Raw genomic sequence first — 23,412 nt, 5'->3', positions numbered from 1 at the left:
CTCTGGTGTCTTGCAAAGCTCTACTTCAAGGAAGTATTTTGGCCCTTTATCTGGGAGCCACACCCTCTACAGGAATTCTCTTTATTTCAGGCCCAATTACATTACCGTGCAGAAGAAATTTTCCACTGAATTCATCGTTAGCATTTCCCACCTAACAAAGTAAACTGTAAGGAACAACCATTGGCTCTGTTGATGCATTGTTTCAGCAATTGGGTATGTGGAAAATTACCACAGAGCTTGCTTGTATTTCTAAAGTAGTGGATAATAATGATAATTTCCTACTCTGTAGGCAAAAGTATGTGGAGAAGCCAGTCTAAAGGTAGGGAGGGAAGGACTCTGAAACCACTGTGCTCTTCAAAGTAACCTCTAACAAAGCCAGATATTTAATGCTGCCACCCATAGAGTGCTATTGCGAAGTAGCTTACAGCTCCACTCATCTGAGTTTGTGTCTGCATTAGCATTCTATTTTAGATGAAAAGATTATTTAAGTGGAAGCTGTGGGTAACACTCATGTGCTGCATTACAGTCTGCACAGTGATACAAGTACACAAACTGCTGGATTGGAGTGTGTATATATATATATATAGTGGAAATAATCATAGTATATAACTGTGTGCTCAGCCCACAGAACTAAACAAAAGCTAGTTAGGAATATAATCCTCTGAAAGACTGAGAAGTTCACTGTTGGGTACCTGTAGTGTATCCTTTTATCTACTGTTCCATTTCTGTTGGCCTGCTTTTCCTATGTGTGTAGCTTGTGATGGAAAGAGGCTGTGCCTCCAGTTGTGTGCTGGTGCTGGAGAAATGGATATTATTTTTATTACTAGGTGATCTCCTGCAAAATAGAACACTCCTCTGGAGACAGTAACTTTCAAGGACTGAGATGGACAAGTTAATTGCTACTGCAGTTTAGATGTGTGACAAGGCAGCAAAGGAAGCTGGAGCTGGAGCAAGCAGTAGGATGAGTCCTTGTGATTCCAGTGTAGCTGTTCTATAGGCAAAAAGAGCACTGAATAATGGCTTATAAAAATTGTTTCTTTAATTTTTATATACAAATCCCTTTCCACATTTCATATATATACTTATGAATTCAGTATCACACTGCATAAGCTGTATAAAGATGGACAAATGTAGTAGATACGCTTCTGTTCCTGAGGTGGCTGTCCAATGCATCACTTTCTAGTGACATTCCTTCATCCTTGTGCTTTGGCTCTTTGTCATCTTCATATAGTTATGTACAAAAAGTGCTTATTTTGTTCAAGGGTTTTATCATCCAGAGGTGGAAAGAAGTCAGACAATATTTGAGGTGATTTTTTTGGCTGCCCAGTCCTGATCTTTCCAGAAATTAATTAAGGTGGAGTTGGAGTTACAGTGGCCTACTGCATTCACACATGGAAGGCTTTCTTCCCTAAATCTCCCTCTTGTCTGCCCCAAGTTACCTCTGCACCAAAAAGGGGGGAAGTTTCCAGTAATTAACTTTATATTCTGGAGTTCCCTCACACAGTGACTTTAAAGAATCATTCTCCTATTTCAGCCTTTAAGCTGGCTATTGGTATCAATGCAATGGAAGCACAGTATGTATTTTTATGTTAAAACAAACAAACATGAATATCTCCGCTGGGTTTGAGCTGGCTGGTTGCTGGATGCTTACCCAGCCTCCTTGGCACCCACAGGGCTGCTTCTCACACATATTCTTACTCCTCTCCCTCACACCTAGTTTGCAGTGTTTCACTGTTCACAGAAGCTCTTCTCACAGTGTTAATAGGTTCAGTGGTGCTCTGTGGTGGCTGTTATGAAATCATCTGGTACCAGTTCTCTGGCTTGGTCATAGGTGTGGGCCTCTTCTCACAGACACCTTCCTTGCGCCTTCCCTTGTGCTCCCTATATATCCAATATAATATGTCATGCTTCCTCCCACAGGGTCGCTGAATAGTTGGAGGGGACACTGAAGATTCTCCATTTCAGGCAGTGCCCTGTTGTGAGCAGGGCAGCCCTCCACCAACTCAGGCTGCCCAGGGCCCCACCCAGTTTGGCCTTGAGCCCCCCCAAGGATGGAGAATCCACAGCTGCTCTGGGCAGCTGTGCCAGTGCCTCACCACCCTCAGCTAACATAAATCTATTCCCCTCTACTTTACAGCTATTTTATATATAGGAGGCCCATACACGTTTGCCTAATATAATACATCAAGTAGTGTTGTCGTTACACAATATCTGATGATGATGATGATGATGATGATGAAGCAAGAATTAACACCAAAATAAGGGCTGATAGTGTAACTGGGGTGAAGGCACTCTTTTTTTTTTTTTCCAAGTTCTCTTTTATTAGAAAAATATTCATTTTTAAAAATCCTGACATCTGAAGTCAACACTTTCAAAAGTAACAAGGTATTCCAAGCTGCTCCAAATGAGGAGCATTAGAGATATGTCTTGGCTGAAGGTTCAACACAGCTGGATAATGCGCAAGCAGGCAGGAGTTATGCATGGAACACACTGGTCTCCTTTGCTGATGCCATGTATTAACCCACTGGGAACAAATTCTGTATTTCAAAACAAAGCATCATCTTAGCTTCTTTTCTTTTTGGTGTTGCCTGTTTCTAGGTGAGCCTTCCTTTCTGAGAAGAGGTTCCGGACGATAAAGCACATACCTGAATTAAAACACAAAACGGTGTAAGAATGAGGGAAGGGGGTCCAAAGCGCCCTCAGTTTGTGTAGGATGAACAATACAAGCCTTTGTATGGCAACTCTGAACAGTCCCTTTCATGAACATGAAAACAACACTACATTACAATGATAGATTCTTCCAATTAGCCTTAAAGCCAGTAACACAACAAAGGCTTAGCTGCAAGGTTAATTGTAGTTCAGATTTTACTAGAGTATATTGTTGGGAAGGGGGAAGAGATCAGTTTGTATGCAGTTTTTAGCTTCTTAAAAATCCCTCTGATGGATAAACAGGCCACAGAAGTGTTAATATAGATATGTGTCTTCACACCAATTGAGAGGAATGAGTGAGGAAGCATTGCACAGAATACAACTAAATGGGAACTGATTAAAAAGAAAACTTCTGAAGTTTATATAAGGCTAAGATAATTGAACAACTTTATGTATATATAGATATGCGTATATACTTGAGGATGAGATACTTACCTGTGAACAGCACCAGCAGGTACATTTTCAGAACATAGGGGAAGTGGACTGAGAAGGCGAATGGAAATGGCAACTTGACGGAGTATGTGCCAAACGTTTCAAAATAAGGCAGTGATACACAGATTGCAAATGCTGTAAAACAACGTGTTAAGCCTTTAGTCAAAAGAAGTGGAAGACCATCATTGAAAAAGATCTGCAGGGCACAGATAGACATACTGTATGCTGAATTTACAATGTCATTTCTGTTTGCAGGTACATGCTACTTCCTCAAGTTCAGTTTTGTAGATCTGAGGTATACTACCTCCTATTAACACAACAATTAGGAGATTTTTCTATTCAGAAGAAATTCTGTCACTGCTGCAGCTGTGCTGCTGCCCAAATGATCTCAGTAGGCACATTTCCCCATGTAAGTGTGGTAAGTAGCTAAGCATGGCTAAGCTGGTAGTGGCGAAAAGGCCAGCACTGCGCTTTGCAGGCTAATGCAGTCAACCTGGAATGGAGAATCTGTGTGTTCCATACTCTTAAAGAACAGAGAGCTCCTAAGGAAAAAAAAAAAAAATCACAGAAAAGACACAAAGTGACACAGAGGTTAATAAGAATGTACAAAAACATTTATGTCTGCTTTGGCAACACAGAAATGTGTTAGAAACACAAACGACAATCGGACAGATCAAATTTTATTGGAGAAGACAGATTAACCTTTGGTTGATCCCCCATCCCATCTCCTTACCTTCAGCCAGAACTGAAAGCGAATAGAGGAGGATGCACAGTGAGAACTTCAGCCATGTCAGCGGTAAGTAACGTATCCCCACCCTTGCCAACATGTTGTAAGTGTACCTACAGCAAAAGGAAGAGGAGGTGATCTCAGATGAAATAAGCATGTCTTTAAAGAAGCGCTACTCAGTGATCTGAGTGGGGCTGCAGAAGAGTACAGAAGTACCCATCTGAGAATCTTTCAGAGCAGAACTCCATAAATTTTGTTCATACTCTCATCCAGGCTGAAAACAGACGGCTCACAGTTTTCAGAAGCGTTATCTGCGATGCTAACCTGGGGTAGGCAGACAGCAAGACAGCTCCGCAGCCCAAAGTGCACCTGATTCCAACTCAGTCCATCTGAGAACAGATTTCAGATGGGCACATTACAAGAGAGGGGCAGGTGCAGCATGACTGCCAGCTGGATTAAGAAAATGCTGATATATGTCTGCTGGAATGGTTACAGCACTGCTAGGGGCTGAACAGACAGGTACATGCAGGTATTCACTCTTCTGTGGTAAGGCTGCCCATGCCCCAGGCCTCAGAAGGGCTCACTGGTGCAAAATAATAAAAATAACAATAATTATAATAATAACAGTAACATTCCAATGCACTGCAGCATTTTGTTCTTACTGTGGCTGCTGATGTTGATGTCTCCCACAAGGAGACCTTATCGCCTAGGATCTCAGTCCCCAGAAGTGAGCTAAAGATAATGAGTTTCTGTGACCTATAAATGATAAATGGAAAAGCCTGTCCAGTCGTGTTTTTGGCCATTTGAAAGGCTCTTTGCCCTGCGGTAATGCTAGAGATATCTAAAAAAGGATAAACCACTGTTAGCCAGAACTGTTTCTGGCAGCTAAAGCCAAAATCAAATAAACCTCGTGCTTCTTCTACTAATTAATTAATAAGACTAATTTTGTACAATTCCTGGACTGTAGAAGAGGAGACTGACAGGCTAGAAATGCTACTCCCGTTCTATATACCTTCCTGGACTGTTTATGGTATAAGCAAGAAAGTTCAGACATGGAAAACTTTGCATTATTTGCCATCAGTGTATCGTTAGCCCTAATGCACAGGATATTTATGTCCCCGAAGAACTGTGTGCTAGAATTTGTTAATACTTCAAGACTCATATGCTGAGGGATGGAATAATGTCTAACGCTCCTTTGAGTTGCTAGTCCATGGCACAGATGCTGTAAAATAAACCAGTTACGATGTCTAAGTCAGCAGGAGTTATTTTATGCATTCATGCTTTAATTGTGCTGCTTCCAACCACTGTATCCTACTGATCTATTAAATAGCCACTGTTTACTGCCATAAAGTTGGACTCTGTTCTTCAACAGTAATGTCAAATAATTATGTACTTACAGGACTATTATGCATCAACAGGACTGCACAGCCAATATTATTTATACTTCTGGCTTCTCCCTGGCTGTGCAGAATGTTTTCATTTGAAATTAAGTTCTACTCTGTTGGCTCTACTGAATTCAAAAATAAAAGGAATAGAGTGATGATACAAATAATTAAGAAAAGAAGTTCAGCATGTGCTGCCTTACTGTGCCGTCTGTGCTGGATCAACATGAGATGCTAAAACAAACTGCTGTGCTCTTAAATACTAAAGCAATGAGACTATAAATCACACTGGGAAACTGCCATTCCTCAGTAGATTGTTAGGATTTTCTGCATTCTTTTTGTTAAGAACGTCAAATCCTTTCAACTAGAAATGTTAATGCAGTGGTTTACTTCTGTAAATTGCTCCGTCTCTCAGATATGCCAGTTATTATAAAAAATTAGTAAGCAGCTTATCGAGTCTAAGCTTTTACTTAAAATTGGTAATTCTTTTTTCTGCCAGTTTCAATGCAGTGAAATGATGAACCTACAACACAGTGATGAGGCTTTCCTTGCAAGAACAAACCACTTTCTGTTCACAGTTTCACCACTGACTCCTTACCTGACAACATCTAATAAATTCCAAAGGAAAAATAAAACACACACAATGTATTTCCCTTGAACTTCTTCCTGACTGTTGATCACGACAAACAACACGATTATTCTCTCAGTGATCTGTAAGGAAAGAAACTCAGGTTAGCGTCTTCAACAGCTCTCAATTCCATGATATTTCAGCAAAACAGCATGCCAGACAGCAGTAATGTCACATTCCCAGCTCTGCTTTCCATAGCTGGAGATATGGATCTTGGAAGGATCTCTCTCACAGATTTGCAAAAATTAGGAAGAAAAGTTAAATCAATGGTTGCCATAATATTTATGTCATATGTGGTGGAGTTGCCACCCCTGGCAGTGTTCAAGAGGCATCTGGATGAGGAGCTATGAGATATGGTTTAGTAGCCTGTGGTAGAAATGGTGATGGGAGGACTGTTGGACTGGATGATCTTACAGGTCCTTTCCAACCTGGTGATTCTATGGTTCTGTGCTTCTACAACAACACGTTCCTAATCTTGTAAAATAAATACATTGATAATCTTTGGGATTGCTGAAAATCTCCTGTGAAACTCTCCCAGCACTGTGCTGGTTCATTCTGACTTATGATCTGTTTCAAGTGTTAAACGGGAAATGTACGTATGTTCATCTGGTATAGGTCAGTGCAGATCACTTTTTTTCTTTTTTAAACCAAGTGCTATACAAACTCATGTCTTCTTAAAGTACCTTCAAACAGAATGATGTAATGATTAAGATAAAGCACTGAAAAGCCATGAAAGGAAGAGCAATTAGCATGGTGATTTTCATTAGTGTGGTCAATATTCTTTACTTGTTTTCCCCTTTCCCTCATTCCCACCTTAAAATAAAATGCGAGTTGGCCTCTACAGGACGTTTATGAGGTAGTTTTGCTGCATAGTGTTTACCAGTACTGGTGTGGAATATTTTGGCTACAGATTTTATTTTTTGCAAACAACATCTACCAGAAAAATGAGCAGATTTACTACCCAGCAAAATTATGTAAGAGCCATTTTTCATACAGAAAAGAGCATGCCCATCCCTTAAGTCACCTGGTTCCTCATCTTGGAAAGCACTGAGGCACAACAGATAACGTGGTTTGGCCACTTCTCTCACAAGACTGTCATCTTACACATCTGATCCCTTTGTTCCCTAATATACAAAGTGACTTCTAAGACGGTGCTGTTGATAGGCCAGGAAATAGAAAATGAGAGGTAGAAAGTCCTTTGTTTCTACACTGATGCTGAGGAATACGGCAAAAAAGTGGGGGAACTGGAAGTCCTGCTGCAGGATCTGAAATCAGATGTAACACGGATAGAAGAAGCGTGGTAGGACAACCATCGCAAAAGGGGGAAATCAAAAGAAAGGTAGAAATAGTGAAATCATTGTATGGGACTGTGTGCTGTGGAGAATAAACATAACAGAAACTGAGTTAAAAGGATTTTGCTGAAGAATGGTAAAGGAGTGCAGTGCTGGTATTGGGGGCAGTTTGTTACAGGCCCTAAAATCAGGTTATGCTGTGGAGAAAGAATTCTGCAATTCTGTTAGACTGAAAAATACGTCAAGGAATTGCCACAAGAAACTGTTTCACCTGGAGACAAAAGCTTTATCACAGCAATGAAAAAGTCAACATATTTTTGTCTGTGAGCACTGGCAGATTTTCCAAAGAATCACTTACTACTCAATAGGTGGCGCTGGGTGGAAAAGTGCTACAAAAAAAAAAAACAGAGATTGAATGGCTGGGAACTGATCCCATTCCAATGAGACAGGAAGATGTGCAGTAACTCCCACCCCCAATTTCAAAAGGATGAGTGCTGGCCAACCTAGCTAGCATTAACAAGAGTAGCTGTGGAGAGCCAGCTCCATGGTCTCAGAGCAGGAGTGGCTGTGGTACTCCTCTCCTTGGGCACAGACTGATGCACAAGGCAGCAAGTACTGCCTGACTGGAGCTCAAACACCTATCATCCGCCATAGGACTCTTATTTGGAAAGGGCAGAGGTGGGGGAATAAGCCACCTTAGCTGCACAAAATGAAGCCAATGATCATACTGCAAAGCAGTTTAAATGCCTGCTGTAGTGGGGAACTGAGCATGACACAGAGGAGGTTCTGTGCATGTCTGCTGCTCCTGCTAAACACCAGACTCAGCCAACGTGCCATGAGATGCATAAAGCAACCATGGAAAGTGCAAACCACTCACGTCTTGAAATGGCACAAAACTGTGAGGATGCTTTTGTGAGCACACAGGTCTGGCTGCCCACTGCACTTGTGATGGCTTCAGGAAAATGGACATCGTACTTGATTTCCACACCAATGAAGAGGTCGCCTTTCTGCTTACACTTATCCCCTGTCAAACAGTGTGCCCTCTTCTTTCATAGCACTCACACCTTGGGTTACCCAGACAAACTATGGGTTAGTGAGAGTCCAAAAAGATCTGAAGCAAAGAAAAGGGCAGAGCACTACCTGAGGAAGAGGCACTTCCAGGAAATGTCACTTGGTGTGAGCGTAGGCACGCCTATCTGGAATTGTTTATCTATGTGTGCACACATACACAAATGTAAGTACCTGGGTTTACATACATACACAAACTGCTAAGATGCAGCTCCTTTGTACAGATTATCTGTTTCTTGCACAAATTAAAATACATCATTCTCTGTCACTACTCCCTTAAAAAAAAAAAAAAAAAAAAGAGTAGCAAAACCAGAAGTCCAGTGTTTTCATGCTCAGAAAAGGGAAGTATGTGCTAACACATCACAAAGCATAAGTAAAATGGTTTCATTTTTAATTCCTTCTTGATCTCTGTGTTAAACTGGAGTTTCCTTCCTGTCCCAGCACTGGTCTCTCATAGGATACAGCAAGTGCTGTAGAATGGTGTAAATTTCTACAAGGCAGCCTGGGCATTTAAGCAAGAAAGTGAAACAGATCAGACTAGCTGAGGCTTGGGCAGGAACAAGCTGCGCGTTCACTTCCATTTACTAATAATAGTGATTGTGCAGTACCATTAGTACCTGAAACTCTTAGAAACATGAGTCTTTCCCTACATCTCTTGCTGAAGTACCAGTGCCATCTGTCTTTACTCTCTGGGCAGAACAATACTAAATTACACTGCTTTGGCAACTACAATGTCACGTGGCCTGTCTCCTGGCCTCCTCTCAGTCACCCAGTCTGCAAATGCCATAAGAACATTCATTTGCACAAGCTTTGTGCCCCTCCCTCCACTTCCCTTTCCCAACAGCACCCATCACATGAGAACTGTCTTTATTTTGAAGTGTGGCTTGACCTTGGCCTATCTAATTCTTCTCATGATTCTGGTGGTCTGAAACTGTCCCTTGATGAGTCTCTCCCAAACTGTTTTTTTTGAAAACCATGAGCTTGCTTTTGCACTGTCTATAATATATATCTCAATGATGTGCTCCCTGTAAATTCTTCATTCAGACTCCAGTTAAAACTTCTCTCTGCGATAGAGTCTGCAGACAAATCAGCTTTCATAGGGTGCATTTGCAGCTGATTTTATTGAAGGTGATGCTATCTCTGCCCACGTGCTTCCATGGCACTGCCATTGCCACCTGTTCACATCTCTGAGATTAACTTAACTGTGGATGTGCATAAATGTGCACGCACCTAAGGATGCATCTAAGGATATTGTTTACACTTTCAGTCAGAACAAACAGTGGGGAAAAAGAACTGCACAACCACTACCAAATTACTGCAGCTTTACAGTATGTAGTCAGCAGTAGTTCAGCAGGTCGTGGTAAGATAAGCCTCTACTGTTTTTACCTAGTGCATCATGAAAAATACCTCTTCTTCCCGAGATGCACAGAGGAAGGTAAGGCAAAGCACAGAGGATTAATGTAAGCACACAGGTGCTTAAGCTGTACTATCACAGCAAATACAGACCAACGCAAATAAAAACAGAGCCTGTATCCAAAAGCCAGTGCAACGTATCTAGACAGCATGGAAGTGATGCTAACATCAAGATAAGACAGATTTAGCCAAGTAAAGATCTATCTTTACTACAGGGCAAATGCTTAGAGTCACAGTGCCAAACCCTTCCCTGACCCACCCTGTTAATGTTGCCCTGGAGGATACTGTAGGAAAAGGAAAAGGAAAAGGAAAAGGAAAAGGAAAAGAAAAAGAAAAAGAAAAAGAAAAAGAAAAAGAAAAAGAAAAAGAAAAAGAAAAAGAAAAAGAAAAAGAAAAAGAAAAAGAAAAAGAAAAAGAAAAAGAAAAAGAAAAAGAAAAAGAAAAAGGAAAAGAAAAAGGAAAAAAAAAGAAAAAGAAAAAGAAAAAGAAAAAGAAAAAGAAAAAGAAAAAGAAAAAGAAAAAGAAAAAGAAAAAGAAAAAGAAAAAGAAGAAGAAAAAAAAAAAAAAGAAAAAGAAAAAGAAAAAGAAAAAGAAAAAGAAAAAAGAAAAAGAAAAAGAAAAAGAAAAAGAAAAAGAAAAGAAAAAGAAAAAGAAAAAGAAAAAGAAAAAGAAAAAGAAAAAGAAAAAGAAAAAGAAAAAGAAAAAGAAAAAGAAAAAGAAAAAGAAAAAGAAAAAGAAAAAGAAAAAGAAAAAGAAAGAAAAAGAAAGTAAAAGAAAAAGAAGAAAACACCTGACTAGTGTAAGAATGCAAGGATTTAACCAGGGAGAAAAAACAGCTAATTGCTTCTGACAAACTGGATACCATACGGCATGAGCAGCATGAAGAACAGAGATCTCTACCAGTCAATTCATCTCTAATGGAGATCTAAAAAGAGGAACATCTTTGCCCTTGTAATGTGTCACTTGGCAAAAATGGGCTACCCAGAAAACTAAGAACACAACTAACTTACTCTTAGTCTCCTACCTTCTGACTGCAGAGAACAACTAGTTTCACCATTATTCAAATATTAAGGATTAGAAAGGTTTGAAGGTAAATTCAAGCCAACTGTTCTACTTCTTCCAGTGCACTAAAAAAAGATTTCCAAAACCTGAATTGAACTCCCAATGAAAATCAAGAGTGCAGCATGGAAAATGCCAGCAAACCACAGAATTACCGGGGCTGGAAGGGATCTCAAGATATCATCATGCTCAACTCTCCTTTTTAAGCAGGTACCCTACAATATATCACACAGGTAGGCATCCAGATCTTTCAGGGTAGTTCATCATGGCTAGTTCAGGAGTACATGTGTAGTAGAAGAGGGGTCTTGAGCTAAGGACATACCTGCAAAAACCTGGGGAGCAGACGGCTTTTATCAATGCCAATAAGGATGTGCAGGATCTCCAGTACAGATAACAACTGACAAAGGCGCATCACAAGTCCTATGGAGTAAAATGTGTCGGCCAATGAATCTACAGGCAAAATAAAGAAGAAAATTGGAATTAGTTACCAAGTAAACATTCAGACCAACTGATGAGTTTGATTCTGCCTGCTGCACCTGGAAATGACAAGAAGAGTTCATATGGTAACAAAATTTTAGATACCAGAAGCAGAGATTTAGAGAGGGGAAAAGGCAGCCTGTTGTGTCTGCAGATCACAGAATCACAAAATCACAAGGCAGGAAAGGACCTACAAGATCCAGACCAACTGTCCTCCCATCATGATTACTACCACAGGCTACTAAACTATATATTGTAGCTCCTCATCCAGACCCCTCTTGAACACTGCATTCCACCACCTCCCTGGGCAGCCATTCCAGTGCCTGACCATTCTGAGAGAAAAAGCTTTTCCTTACATCTCATCTAATGCCTCTTTTGGCACAACTTGTGGCCATTTCCTCAGGTCCGGTTTGTTGCCTGGCAGAAGAGGCCAAGCCCCTCCTCATCACAACCTCCCTTCAGGAAGTTGTACACTCCCCTGAGCCTCCTCCAGGCTAAACAATCCCAGCTCCCTCAGCCGCTCCTCATAAGACTTGTGCTCCAGACCCCTCACCAGTTTTGTTGCCCTTCTCTGGACACATTCCAGAGCCTCAATGTCTTTCTTGCAGTGAGGGGCCCAAAACTGAACACAGTACTCGAGGTGTTACCTCACCAGAGCTGAGTACAGGGGCATGATCACCGCCCTGCTCCTGCTGGCCACACTATTTCTGATACAGGCCAGGATGCTGCCGTTCTTCTTGGCCACCTGGGCACACCTCAGCTGAGCATTAACCATCACCTCCAGGTCCCTTTCCTCTTCACGGTCATCCAGCCACTCAGCCCCAAGCCTATAGCGCTGTAAGGGGTTATTGTGGCCAAAGTGCAGGACCCAGCACTTGGCTCTGTTGAACCTCATCCCATTCACCTTTGCCCAGCAATCCATCTTATCTAGATCCCTCTGAAGGGCCTCCCTACTCTCAAGCAGATCTCACATAGAGGCAGGAAACAGAGAAAAGAATGGGAGTTTCTATATTTGATGCACTGGCAGACACTGCACAGGATATGTTCAGTTGCAGATATCCCTTTAGGAAACTTCTAAACATGAAGAAGCATAAAATATGAGGAGATGCAGAAGTTCCTGCCTGTTTCTGTAGCCATGATACCTCCTAAAACAACCAGACCACAAAATATGTATGTTATGTATCCACAACTGCTGCCTCTAAACTATTTTGAATTTCCAGTCATTTGTTTTCTGTTTCTGAGCACTAACTTCAGACAACTGAAAGAGAAAAATGCTGTGAAGTTCTGGGAGATGCAAAGTTGTGTGCAAAAGTTACAAAGATCTTCCCTCCCAGTGGCTTCTACAGGACCAATGCTCACCATAATGACTTGACCTACTCACATATAGGTCTGCATCTAAATCAAATGTTGCTGACACAGCACTGAATATTAAAGAGCTCAATTTTTTTCATGCAGTATACAAGCAAATTGCTCATCCTTTTTAATGAACAGAAACAATGCTTTTCCTAATTAAAATTACAGCCCATGGCATTGGACAGAGCTATGTATATCTGTATTCTTGTAAGTTTCTCTATACTGCTGCCTCCTAGAATGTTTAAGGGAAATACAGAAGGAATCCTACCTTTTCCAAACGACATGTACCTGATGATCATATTTGTAAATATCCAGGAATGCCCACAGAATTGCAGCAGGTCATACACAAAGAGGTAGATCTTCACAGTAAAGCTGTGGAGTTGAAAATGTTAAAGCAAACTGTATTACTTAAATGCAACTCAAAAATAACACCTTCCACTTAATTCCATGGAAATTACAGCAGATTCAAAGAGCACAGTAAAACGATTTGATAGAGCAAATTCTCAGCTGTGTCATCCTGCAGTCTTTCAAGTTACATTTAATACAGAATCTTCTGTTGAAGCAGGCAAATTTTTATAGCTATTTTATTTGAATAGATAATCACAGAATCAGAGTGTCAGGGACTGGGAGGGACCTTGAAAGACCATCTAGTCCAAATAATCTGATTGCAGAATGCTATACATTCTGGAGATACTTAATTTCATTTCCCATAAATACATTTTCTTCTCGCTTATTCTGTAGAGGGCCGATCGTTTGTCCTCCAGTTACAAAAAGGACTATCTATTTTGGAAATGAATTTGTTAATTTTTTATTAGAATTCATCTCCTGCCAATTGGCACAATTTGCCTCCAAAGATACATCAGTTCACTTTGATACTATGAAAGTAGATCCCTGAAAGTCCAAAACAAGAGACAATCCATAAACATTTCTTTTGGAAAAACTATCATACAGATGAATTTGTGGTTTAAAAAAAAAAAAAAAAAAAGTGGGACACTGTACATGACAAAAAGACAATATATATATATATATTGTTGGGATTTACTGCCTTACTACTGTAATGGGTAGAAAAGTTTTAGGAAACATCATAAAAATGTTCAGGCTTTCCGGTCAGTGCCTCCACCCTTTGGCCCCACACTGCCATGTGGGCTTTGTACTGAATGCGCTGAGTACATGGTCTCTTCCTTCTGGAGCTTACCACGTCTGCTACATCTGTCTCTTTTCCCCAGAACTTGTCTTTCAGTGGTTCAGGCTTTTATTTTCTGAGTTCTTCCTCCATCCACTGGCTAGATATTATTGTATTAGCCTAACCTTAGCTAAGCAGAGTGTAATCAAGATGTTTCTAACTGCAGCTTCATGCCTGCATTCAGTCACTATGGTACCCATTCTATGTTAAACTCATGACCTTTTAAATGTACGTGCTGTCATTACAAAGAGCCCCATTACTGTCCATGAAGCATAGAGATGTGCTGGCAGGCACTGTGCCATTTTGTTACCTGGAGGACCAATCTTTCATGTGTTGATGCTCTCCAAGTGAAGGAGTTGTCCTGATCTCAAAATGGGGTTTCATCCCACTGTGTTAATACTTGCACAAAAGGTACCGAAACCAAAGAGGTGCCTTTGTCAGATGTGAATAAATCTGCAAAGAATAAAAGGTGATATCAGTGTAATCACAGGAAATGGAAATGTATTTGTTCCCTATGGTCTTCCTTATCTCCAGGATGTTAAGGTCAGACCCTTCTCCTAGGTAATCAGGAGCAGATTGAGGCTGACCTGTCTCCCTGTTCTGACAGTTTTGTGTCACAAGAGAAGGTTAATCCATTTGCTTCTGTTTGACCAGCCACCTTACCCTCTCTGGCTCTGAGCTGGAAACTTTGAACCCCAGATGAAACACTGGACCATTCTGATCTTATACAGGCAAGATGTTCCCAGGCTTCTTTTCCTCGCTGCTGTTCAGCAGCAGAACCAGGTCCCATGGCTGGGCAGCGGGTCAGCCTGCACCTTGATCATTGGCAATGCCAAATGAGGCGTCCCCCCGGGGGGTGGCTCTTCCCAACCAGGGCCTCTGCAGACCGGGTGCTTCCCTGCCACAGCAGCAACTGCACTCCTGCTGCCTTCCTTGAGCCCACACTGGCTTGTTGCACATGACAAAGCAGCCCTTGCCCTGAAACCAGGTACCAATATTCCTTTTAGATTTACTTTATTCTTTAGGAAAGGTCTGCTAAGAAAGCCCCCTCACTGACACGGTTTCCTTCTAAGTCACACTGGTCTGAACCTCTCCCTCTTCCCCCTCCCACCCTGTGGGAAGTTGCAAATGCTGCAGCTCAGGAAGGAGAGCTGCTGAGACCCTGCATAGATGTGCTTTTCTCTCGCAGGCACATCCCACTCCGCGTTGTTTTCCCTTCCTTTTCCTGGCGAGCTGCCCACGTCATCTCTGCACGAGGGACATTACCTGTCACGAGGGTCAGACTGCTGCAATTGCTCCTGATCTTCCTCCTTTTTTCTCTTCACAGCTGCAGCAGCTGTTCGCTGGGATATCACCCCTCCTCTTCCCTCTTCCCCCACCCACCACGTCACTCTTTTGTAGCACTAAGCAGGAACAGTGCTGCACTTCCGAGAAGGGAGTTTCTAACCCCAAATGTCTCCACGCGGCCAGCCACGCTCCTTGCACAGCTTAGCCCACCCTACTCTCACCTGGCCCAGCCTAGCCCAGCCTACCCTAACCCAGCTTAGACTTCTCTACCCTACCCAAGGCTAACCTAACGTTGCCTAGCTACTTCAGCCTAGCCAGGTCTGAACTGATCTAAAATAGCCTGACCTAGCCTAATTTTGTTTCTTGACAGCACCAATAAGCTACTCTGTAAATCCCACTAACTTTTGTCTCCCAAGACAGCGCAGTATTTGAATGATCACTGGAGAGAAAAAAATGCAAAAATTATTTATTTATTTTCTGGTTAAATCATCAGTGCTACAACAGTGCTAACAAGGAAGGCTGGCAGCATACCATGAAGGGGGCACTTCACTTCAGACAGAGGAATTAATTTTCCATTTCATTTCTTACCTGGAAGTATCAATTCATGCCCCTGTGAAATATGGACACTACTGACAGAGGAAATGCGTATGTACAAGATTCCTGCTGCCCTTACATCTTTTGGATATGTCAATATAAATCAGATTAAAATCTTTGGCAGTTATTATAATAATGTATAAAATACCTTCTGGCAATCAGTATTTTCTCATTAGCAGTCAGGCTGAACCATACTCCACCTTACAGGAGGTTTAAAATTCAATACTGCGAAAAAGTCACCAAGGACAAAACAAATGTCTAGTAGGATTTTATGCAGAAGTGCAAAAAGTCTGGGGGATGCCATCCCATGTCTTGTCTGCAAGTGCTGTGGGGCAACCAACAAGGCCACCTCCATCCTGCCATGTCCCACAGAAGCAAGAAATCCCTCCTTCTGTGGCAAGGAAGTGATATCTCTTGGTGGGATGCCGTGTTTTGCCTGCCTGCATCTCCCCCCATGGTACCTCCACAGTAGGGTCACATAGGCACACAGAGCTATCCTGCTGGTTTGGTATTCTCTTATACATTTTTTTCTTGGCTAAGGAAAGCATTCCTTTATAAGGAGAAAACAATAAAAAAGCATTGAACAAATGGCTAAGCAAGTAAGTTAAACAGACAGTTATTGAAATGCATTTCCCCATGCTCTTGCAACACAGCTCTTGTGCTGCCCGCCTCTAGGAAGTCGACTGGTGTGCCTAACCCTGTCAGCAGCTGAGCTCATGGCTGTAATAAGATCCAGCAGCTGGCAGAGCAGCTCTTTTCAAATATCAGGACAACATGTAAAGCAACAAAGGCCCATCCAGCCTCGTGATTTGCAAAATCCATTGTGGATAAGTGCCAAGTTAGCACTCCCATGGAAAACAAGAGTGCAGTGCCTGATAAATGTGGTCCCCATGCCCTCCCTCAGCACCAGTGCTACCCACCCCACAGCAGAGACTGGCAGGAGGCATTTCAAGGAAGAAAGTCCCACTTCATCTGCTTGGCTTTCATCATCTGTAACCAACCTTTTGTATCTGCCATCCTTCTGGATAGTCCTTCTCTATTATAGGCATGGGTATTTTATAAAAAGCATGCTTTTTATAAAAGTCGTGACTTTTCTTCACCACTCCCCTTCAGGTGGAGTGGGGCACAAGGAAGTAAAACGGGGGAGACAGCCTTCTGGCAGCTCATGTCCAGACCTTCCCAAGTATCACTTGGAGGATATGCCAGCATTACTCTCCCTGCTTGTTCCTTCTTGTTCCTTCCTTGGAGTCTTTCATGAGAGCAGGTGATCTGCCCTCTAGATTAACCTTGACACTTAAAACTTGCCCTACAGCTTGCTAAAAAGAGGTTGATTTGAGGTATTCACTATTTTCAAGTATTGATCTGTCAGACTATAAGTTACTATCCTAGATGGAGGTAAATGGTAGAAGGCTTTTGACTGTGCTTTCAGCATAGGAGAAACATGCAAAACACATTTCTGTAATGAAACACAATTCTTTTACAAGGGCTCTCATCAGGCCTTCTCATTCCCAACCCGTCACTTTTCAGCAGATGGGGAAATTCACTGGTTTTGCAAAGGGAGGCAATGAAAGGATTAACTGAGTATGAAAGTCCTACCTAGGTCTGCAATGAGTCACAAGTCTCTGTGCTCCAGCTCACTGCACCCAGTTTTACTGGGATGAGACCCACAGACCGGTCAAATCATCAGGAAGAATTAGTGCTCAGGGAAATTCCCTTTTTAAAGCTTTAGCTATTATTAAGTCACTTACCACAGAAGTTGTGTAATAGTTTTCAACACTTTCAGGAGACTGGTATGGGGATCTCAGAAGGAATGGGAAACGTGCTGGTGACCAAATCCTTTCTGAATACACATGAATAGCTGTGAAAGGCTTTGAGCCTTGCCTAAAGGAAAACAGTGTGAGTTCTGCCACAGAAATTTAGTTTTAACTATTAAAAATTATAATCCCAAGTAATAATCTGCAACAGCCAATGTAAGCTCTACTCTGAAAGTGGAGACCAGAACTGAGCCCACCTCTAAGTTGAGGAGAGCTGGACAGAAAGTATATTAATTTCTTAATTAATTTCTGAAAGAGCAGCATTTTCACAGATATTTAAAGTAAAATAGGGCTGGGTGGGTTTTGTTTGTTTGTTTTTTGGGGGGGTTGTTTGTGGGGTTTTTGTTGTTGTTTTTGTGGTTGCTGTTGTTGATGATGTTGGTTTTGGTGTTGTAGAAGAAAAGCTTTCATTTTATTTAAATATGTTTGTCAAGATATTTCCTTTCTGGGAAAATTGAGCTGTACTCACAGTTCTCCAGCTGAGTCCAGAGGAAGCTGTAAAGGCTCTGGCCTGCCAAGATAAGGAACTTGGAGAATACAGCATTCAGTAAAAGCTACAGTGAGTAGACATTATAGTAACTGGTGTGAAGGAGGCAGATGTACTGCTTGGAATCTCAGTATTTCTTCTTCTAAGTGTGGGTTTTGACTTTGCAGATGTTGTTCTGAAGTTATTTTGTGGAGATGAACATTAATGGTGTTCACTTCCATGTTTTCAAAAATCAGAAGAGGGATTTGATTGTTGCTTGGATTGGGTCTCAGGCTGCTATTTGCTCAGAATTTTGAATTGTTTCATCAGTGAAGTTAATACCTGATTTTAGAACCCCAAGTACAAAGAATTTGGGTGCAAGAAGGCTGGTTCTGGAGAACCAGTCAACCCTGCTGCCTCTTTCTAGGAGAGATGGGGAAGGACATTTATTTCTGTGCACTCCTCTATTCATAAACTACCATTCCTTCAAAACTAGCATTCCTTCGATTAAATTAAAATAGAGGGCTCCCAGTTCATGTGTGCTGGGTTTTGGTTTTAGTGTCTTACAGAAAGAAGAGGCAGGACACCCAGGACACGACTAATGAGGAAAATCAGATTTGTTTGGAAAGAAGGTAGGCTCAGCTGTGAGTTGGTGCAGTAGGGAGGGGTCCCACTGCAGCACTGTAGTTATCCTCCAGTTTGTTCAGGTGACATCAGTCCCAAAGTGTCTGCAGGCTAGGAAAAGAGTTGAAAAGAGATGCCTTACCAAGATTTCTATGGAAAACAGTGGTATAAGTGACTTATCTTTGCCTAAATTTATAATTCTTTTTAATTTTTTTTTTTTTAAATATCGAAAAGCATCGTCACCGTACTGGGAAGTATCAAATTCCTACTTTTTCAATCTATATGCAATGCATGAACTTTCTAAAGCAAAGTTAATTTCCCCATGAGCAGCTCCTGCTCCTCTCTCCAGTCCACATCTCTCTGACAGAAGGGTTCACAGCTGTCCTCCCTACCGCAAGGGCTAATCCTGGATAATTGTTTGGGGAGTCACTCACACAGGCTTTGTTCTGTTTTTTCTTCTTTTTTTTCTTTTTCCCTCCCTGGTTTGGCTTTGTTCTCCCCTTCTCTCTCTTCAGTTTAAAAATGAAGTAAAGGCACAGTTTGCGGAACATGCCAAAACTGTGGAAGAATTGCTTTGGACAGCTGTAACTTGTGCAAAAAATCTGCCACAGTAAAGCCTGGAGTACGCACTCCTGAGGTCAGCGGTAGCTACTCCAATGTTTCATGTCAGATACAATGCAGTTGATCCCAGTCTCATAAATATACCCCAGGAAACAGGCTCTGTGTAGATGAAATCATACACATTTTCATTACATTTCCTAAGAAGTGCATCACTGCACATATAAACAACATGCTTTGAAACTAGCCATGAAAAACAGCCACAACTGAGAATGTGGGAATGGGATCTGTGCAGCAAAGCACTAATGCGCATCTTTTGAGAAAATGTATGGCTTGTTTTTTTAGCTGTAAGCACTCTTACCTTGGAAAGACTTCTTCTGTCTTAAATTTTCTACCTGGATTTAAGACTTCATGTTCACAATTTCATTCATTTCTATTTGAAAACAATTTATATTCAGAAAGGTATTTTATATGTATGTCTTAATTTCCAGAAAAATTCTAAGTGGAAGAAATACTAGAAGGTTTCAGATCAAGGGCATCACATACTGCTGACCCAGTAACGCAGTGGTGACAAAATACAGATTGCTCCAACATACTATAATGACAAGCAAAAGGATCTGCTGACTCTTTACGTTTTTTTTCGTTACCTTTCTTTCTTTGCCTTACAGACTATTTACCTTTCTTTGAAAAACCAAAGAAATATTGTAAATATTGTTTGGCATTTGCTTTTTAGCTCTTTTTTGTTCATCAGCCATGTCTGTACCAAAGTCTCTATGCTTACGTGAGTCTTTGAGACACTGTCTCTTTACAAATAATTTCTGTAACCTCACAGAGGACTGAAAACTCATTGAAATCAAATGCTGTTTTGTAAGCTCATATTCACTCTCTCTGAGATCCTCTTCCTTTCTTCATAAATAGTTCGTTTTTCTTTCAATTCCCTTCTGTAAACTCAATAGCAGTTAACTGACTGATAGGCAGCACAGTGATTAAGAGCTGAAATGCTGTCTTGCCAAAACATACACACATTTACCTGCAATTTGCCCACTTGTCTATAATCTCACTTTGCCCTCTAGTGCCCACTCTGTTGTCTTCTGCACTGTAAAGTACCCTGTTGACTGTAATACTTCAAAATGTAAATCTACTTTGTGATTATAAAGGATAATTATGAACCACAAAGGAAGATTTTGGGGATGAGAGTTTCTGAATCATCTGTGAGCTATGAATTAACATCCTCCTACTGCAGGAAAGTGAGGCAGAAAACACTGTAATCCCTTATGAGAGGGCAGTTGAAGATATTTCATCCCATTTCCACGTTTTAGTAAAAATGGGCTGTTTCAGTATCATTTTCTTCACTGCAGAAGTCAGCTAGAATGTCACAACCAGAAAACTAAATAGGCTGAACATCCTTTTATTGTACAGGCTTGCAGAAGTGCAAAAAACAAACAAGCAGGAAATCAGATTTCCAACAGTCTGGCCGTGGAACTATTCCAAGTGTTGTTAGTTACAAAGCACACACAAAAAAAGTCTCCTTCAGCTGTAGTTTTCTTTTGGTGGGATCTCAGCCTTTTGCCTTACTGTTTGTGTTGGATCATGGTAGCGTTGTTAGCAGGTTTTCCTTCTGGTATTTCGCTTCAGACCTGATACCTATAGCTGTCATCATTTCCTTTAGCTTGCATCCGCAACTGGCAGAGAGGAGGGTATGGCTACCCTGCAAAAGAGACCTCTGTTACAGATACGGTACTTGAGATCTGGACAACCATTGCTATTGTTTTCATCAGTTCATTTTTATACAGACCCGCTTTTATTATCTGTACTTTGAATGCTACTATTCTGAATGGCTGCAGACCAGGGAAAGCTTTCAAATGTCTCCTCACCAGATGCTAAAAGCTACCCTTACTAATTTCAGCCCTCTGGGACTGAAATTTCCTTTTGTTAAGAACTAATCTCACCATCTCTCCCCTACCTCTTCATGTAGGACCCAGAAGTGTGCCCAGAAATGATCAGCTTTGGCCACAAAATACAGCTGATTTCTTTGGCCTTTTATTATTATTATTTTTTAAACAAAAATTTACTTTGTAATCTAGCGTGTATGAAACTATGTATTCCCTCTTTCTAACATACAGCAACTGACTACAGAAAACACATTTATTTGAAATGGAGTTACCCAGGGACAGTTTCCCAAGTTTAAAATCCTATCTTACCCTTGCAGAAATTAGTGGACTTTTGCCCGGTAGAAGTAGTTTATGTTGAGTAAATTGTTTATATTTCTATTATTCATCAAAGCTACGTGGTCTAAGGGGGGAACTCTGCTGGAATACTAGCAACCACATGTTTCTGTGAATGGATTTATGAGCAAATGGCAAGAGGCAGATTTCATGCAACAAGAAAGAATAGCACCAAGTCATAGTGAACTGGAATGGAATCAAGTCTGAGGTTGCAGTAGCCAAGATGAATATGCCCAGGAACAAGTAGGATGTGCTATTGGCTAATGTAGCTTTAGGATAGTTATACATAGAGAAGTTAATTCAAATAAGCATGTGAAAGAAGTTAAAGTGAATTGGAAAGATGGCAGGTTGAGGGGGGCGGGGGGGGGGGGGGTGGAATAAACAAAAATTTTCCCCAGAAACTTAGAGAGGAGGTAAATATAGCTGAACTATTAAGTAGCTGCATACAACTGATAAGTATTGCAGAAATATAGTTATTGCAAACAGTTTTCTGCACAAATTCTTCTAGAATTATTTTATCCCTTTGAATAAAGCAAATGTTAGAGTGCATCAAATGTGTTAAAGAAAACATTCTTGGAAAAGAACATGCAAAACTTGAAAGAATAAACAGCACCAACCTAAACTCCTTCCCATGGAATAATCTCATCGAAAATTCATATGGATTATTTTACAGGTAGTGTACACATAATGCCTGCCAAAGAGAAGTCTACCAACACTGAAAAATAATATACTACATTTTCAAAAATAAACATTAGCAGCATAGTCATTCAAATATGATGAAAGTGAACTATAGAAGTATTGCCCCAATATAGATCATGGTATTTAACTCTAAGGCTAAATTATATCAGGTCAGAATCTTTGTACCTTAGTTGTAAAGCTTCCTCGTGACTTTATCAATCAATTGAAGACATCTCCTCATTTCTGCACGGCTGATCTCCCAGGAGCACAGGTTGTGTTGTTTCTCTTTAAGAAAAGAGTCTATCTTTTGGAAATACTTTTTCAGTTTCAGCCTGTTGACTTCTTTACTCCAAAAATAGTGAGTTTGTTTCTTGATTATGCATGCCTCCAATTGCTCAATTTGCTGATAGAGTCCATTTTGGAATTGTTCTAGAGCTGCCCCATCCCACGCAGCTAGAGTCAGATTTTGGCTAAATATATAGAAGATGTGTTGCAAGATTTCTTCAATGGCTACTTTAACAGTTTCTTTCTGTCTGGGTTTTAGAACCTGCTCAGGAAATCTGAAGGACATTTTCTCTCTTAGACACTGCTGAGGAAACCTTTTGCCCATTTTGTCCAAAAGTTGCAGGCTGCTCTCAATCACTTTTCTTTGCTGCAAAGGAAGGTGATTACAGGTAAGACTTGAGGTGGTGATGGTGCACAACAGAATGAGGCCAATTTGTATCAAGCCAAAAGTGTACATGATAAAGATAAGCAGCTGTGCTTCTCCTTTCCTGTATAAATCCCAAGTGATGGGCTGGATTGCTTTGAAGGTCCTTCATAGGCTCCTGTTTCTTCAAAGTCTTGAAATTTAATTATTCTGTGGTAGAAGTTTTCTTTCATCATTTTTTGGTTTTTAAGGTTTTCCCCCTTGTGTGCACTTTTACACGTACCACTTTCATTTTCTGCTTTATGACTTCATTGTCTTGTTTTTTTTTAATGCCACTTTCTTTTTATTTCAGCTGAATGTTAGAATATGTACCTTACATCTTCAATTCCCTCTTCAAAAATTCTACACTATTATACAAAGAATTTAAAAGAATAACCTACAGACGTATCTTTAGTTTCTAAATAGTTTAGCAGTGGGATAACACAGTGAAACATAGCCCTGTCAATGAAAAGTCAAGAACCTGCTGAATATTGATGTCATGTTGTCTCCTTATGTTTATACTCCCACAGTTCAGCTGAGCTTTGTCAACCTATTTTCAGTCAGGGAAATTACTTTCTTTCTCCTCGTCTTTAATTCTGACATCCATTCGGTGACAGCGACATGAAAGACAAGCCATGTTCCGGATGGCCATGCAGATTGTTATGAGGGCAAATGCATAGCTAATGATGGTGACAACACTGAAAAATACTGCTTTGTAGCTGAGAATTTGCTCTCTTACTAGTATTATCGTGCTC

The 23,412-nt window shown here is 40.9% G+C and overlaps 2 protein-coding genes across 3 annotated transcripts; both read right to left on the bottom strand.

Moving 5' to 3' along the window:
• Positions 1 to 2,294: 2,294 nt before the first annotated feature.
• On the bottom strand, positions 2,295 to 15,093 carry HACD4 (3-hydroxyacyl-CoA dehydratase 4). Of its 2 annotated transcripts, none has more exons than XM_015849090.3 (8): positions 14,990 to 15,093; positions 14,034 to 14,176; positions 12,809 to 12,912; positions 11,033 to 11,160; positions 5,849 to 5,961; positions 3,875 to 3,981; positions 3,145 to 3,276; positions 2,295 to 2,645 (listed from the first exon to the last, which is right to left on the bottom strand). In XM_015849090.3, the coding sequence occupies exons 2-8, from the start codon at positions 14,105 to 14,107 to the stop codon at positions 2,563 to 2,565; spliced, it is 741 nt and encodes a 246-aa protein (XP_015704576.1). In that variant the 5' UTR covers positions 14,108 to 14,176; positions 14,990 to 15,093; the 3' UTR covers positions 2,295 to 2,562. The 2 variants fall into 2 exon arrangements, with proteins under 2 accessions (XP_015704576.1, XP_085384382.1); XM_085528256.1 differs by having other exon boundaries at positions 12,829 to 12,912.
• Positions 15,094 to 20,488: 5,395 nt separating this feature from the next.
• Positions 20,489 to 23,111, bottom strand: LOC107306162 (interferon kappa-like). Its single transcript, XM_015849057.3, has 2 exons — positions 22,156 to 23,111; positions 20,489 to 20,774 (listed from the first exon to the last, which is right to left on the bottom strand). The coding sequence occupies exon 1, from the start codon at positions 22,709 to 22,711 to the stop codon at positions 22,157 to 22,159; it is 555 nt and encodes a 184-aa protein (XP_015704543.1). The 5' UTR covers positions 22,712 to 23,111; the 3' UTR covers positions 20,489 to 20,774; position 22,156.
• Between the last annotated feature and the right edge of the window lie 301 nt (positions 23,112 to 23,412).

This window comes from Coturnix japonica, chromosome Z, assembly GCF_054131305.1.
Source record: "Coturnix japonica strain WE chromosome Z, WE-NBRP24, whole genome shotgun sequence".
Classification (NCBI taxonomy): Eukaryota; Metazoa; Chordata; class Aves; order Galliformes; family Phasianidae; genus Coturnix; species Coturnix japonica.
The sequence above is the reverse complement of the archived record's forward strand: the minus strand, read 5'-3'. Positions and strand labels throughout refer to the sequence as shown.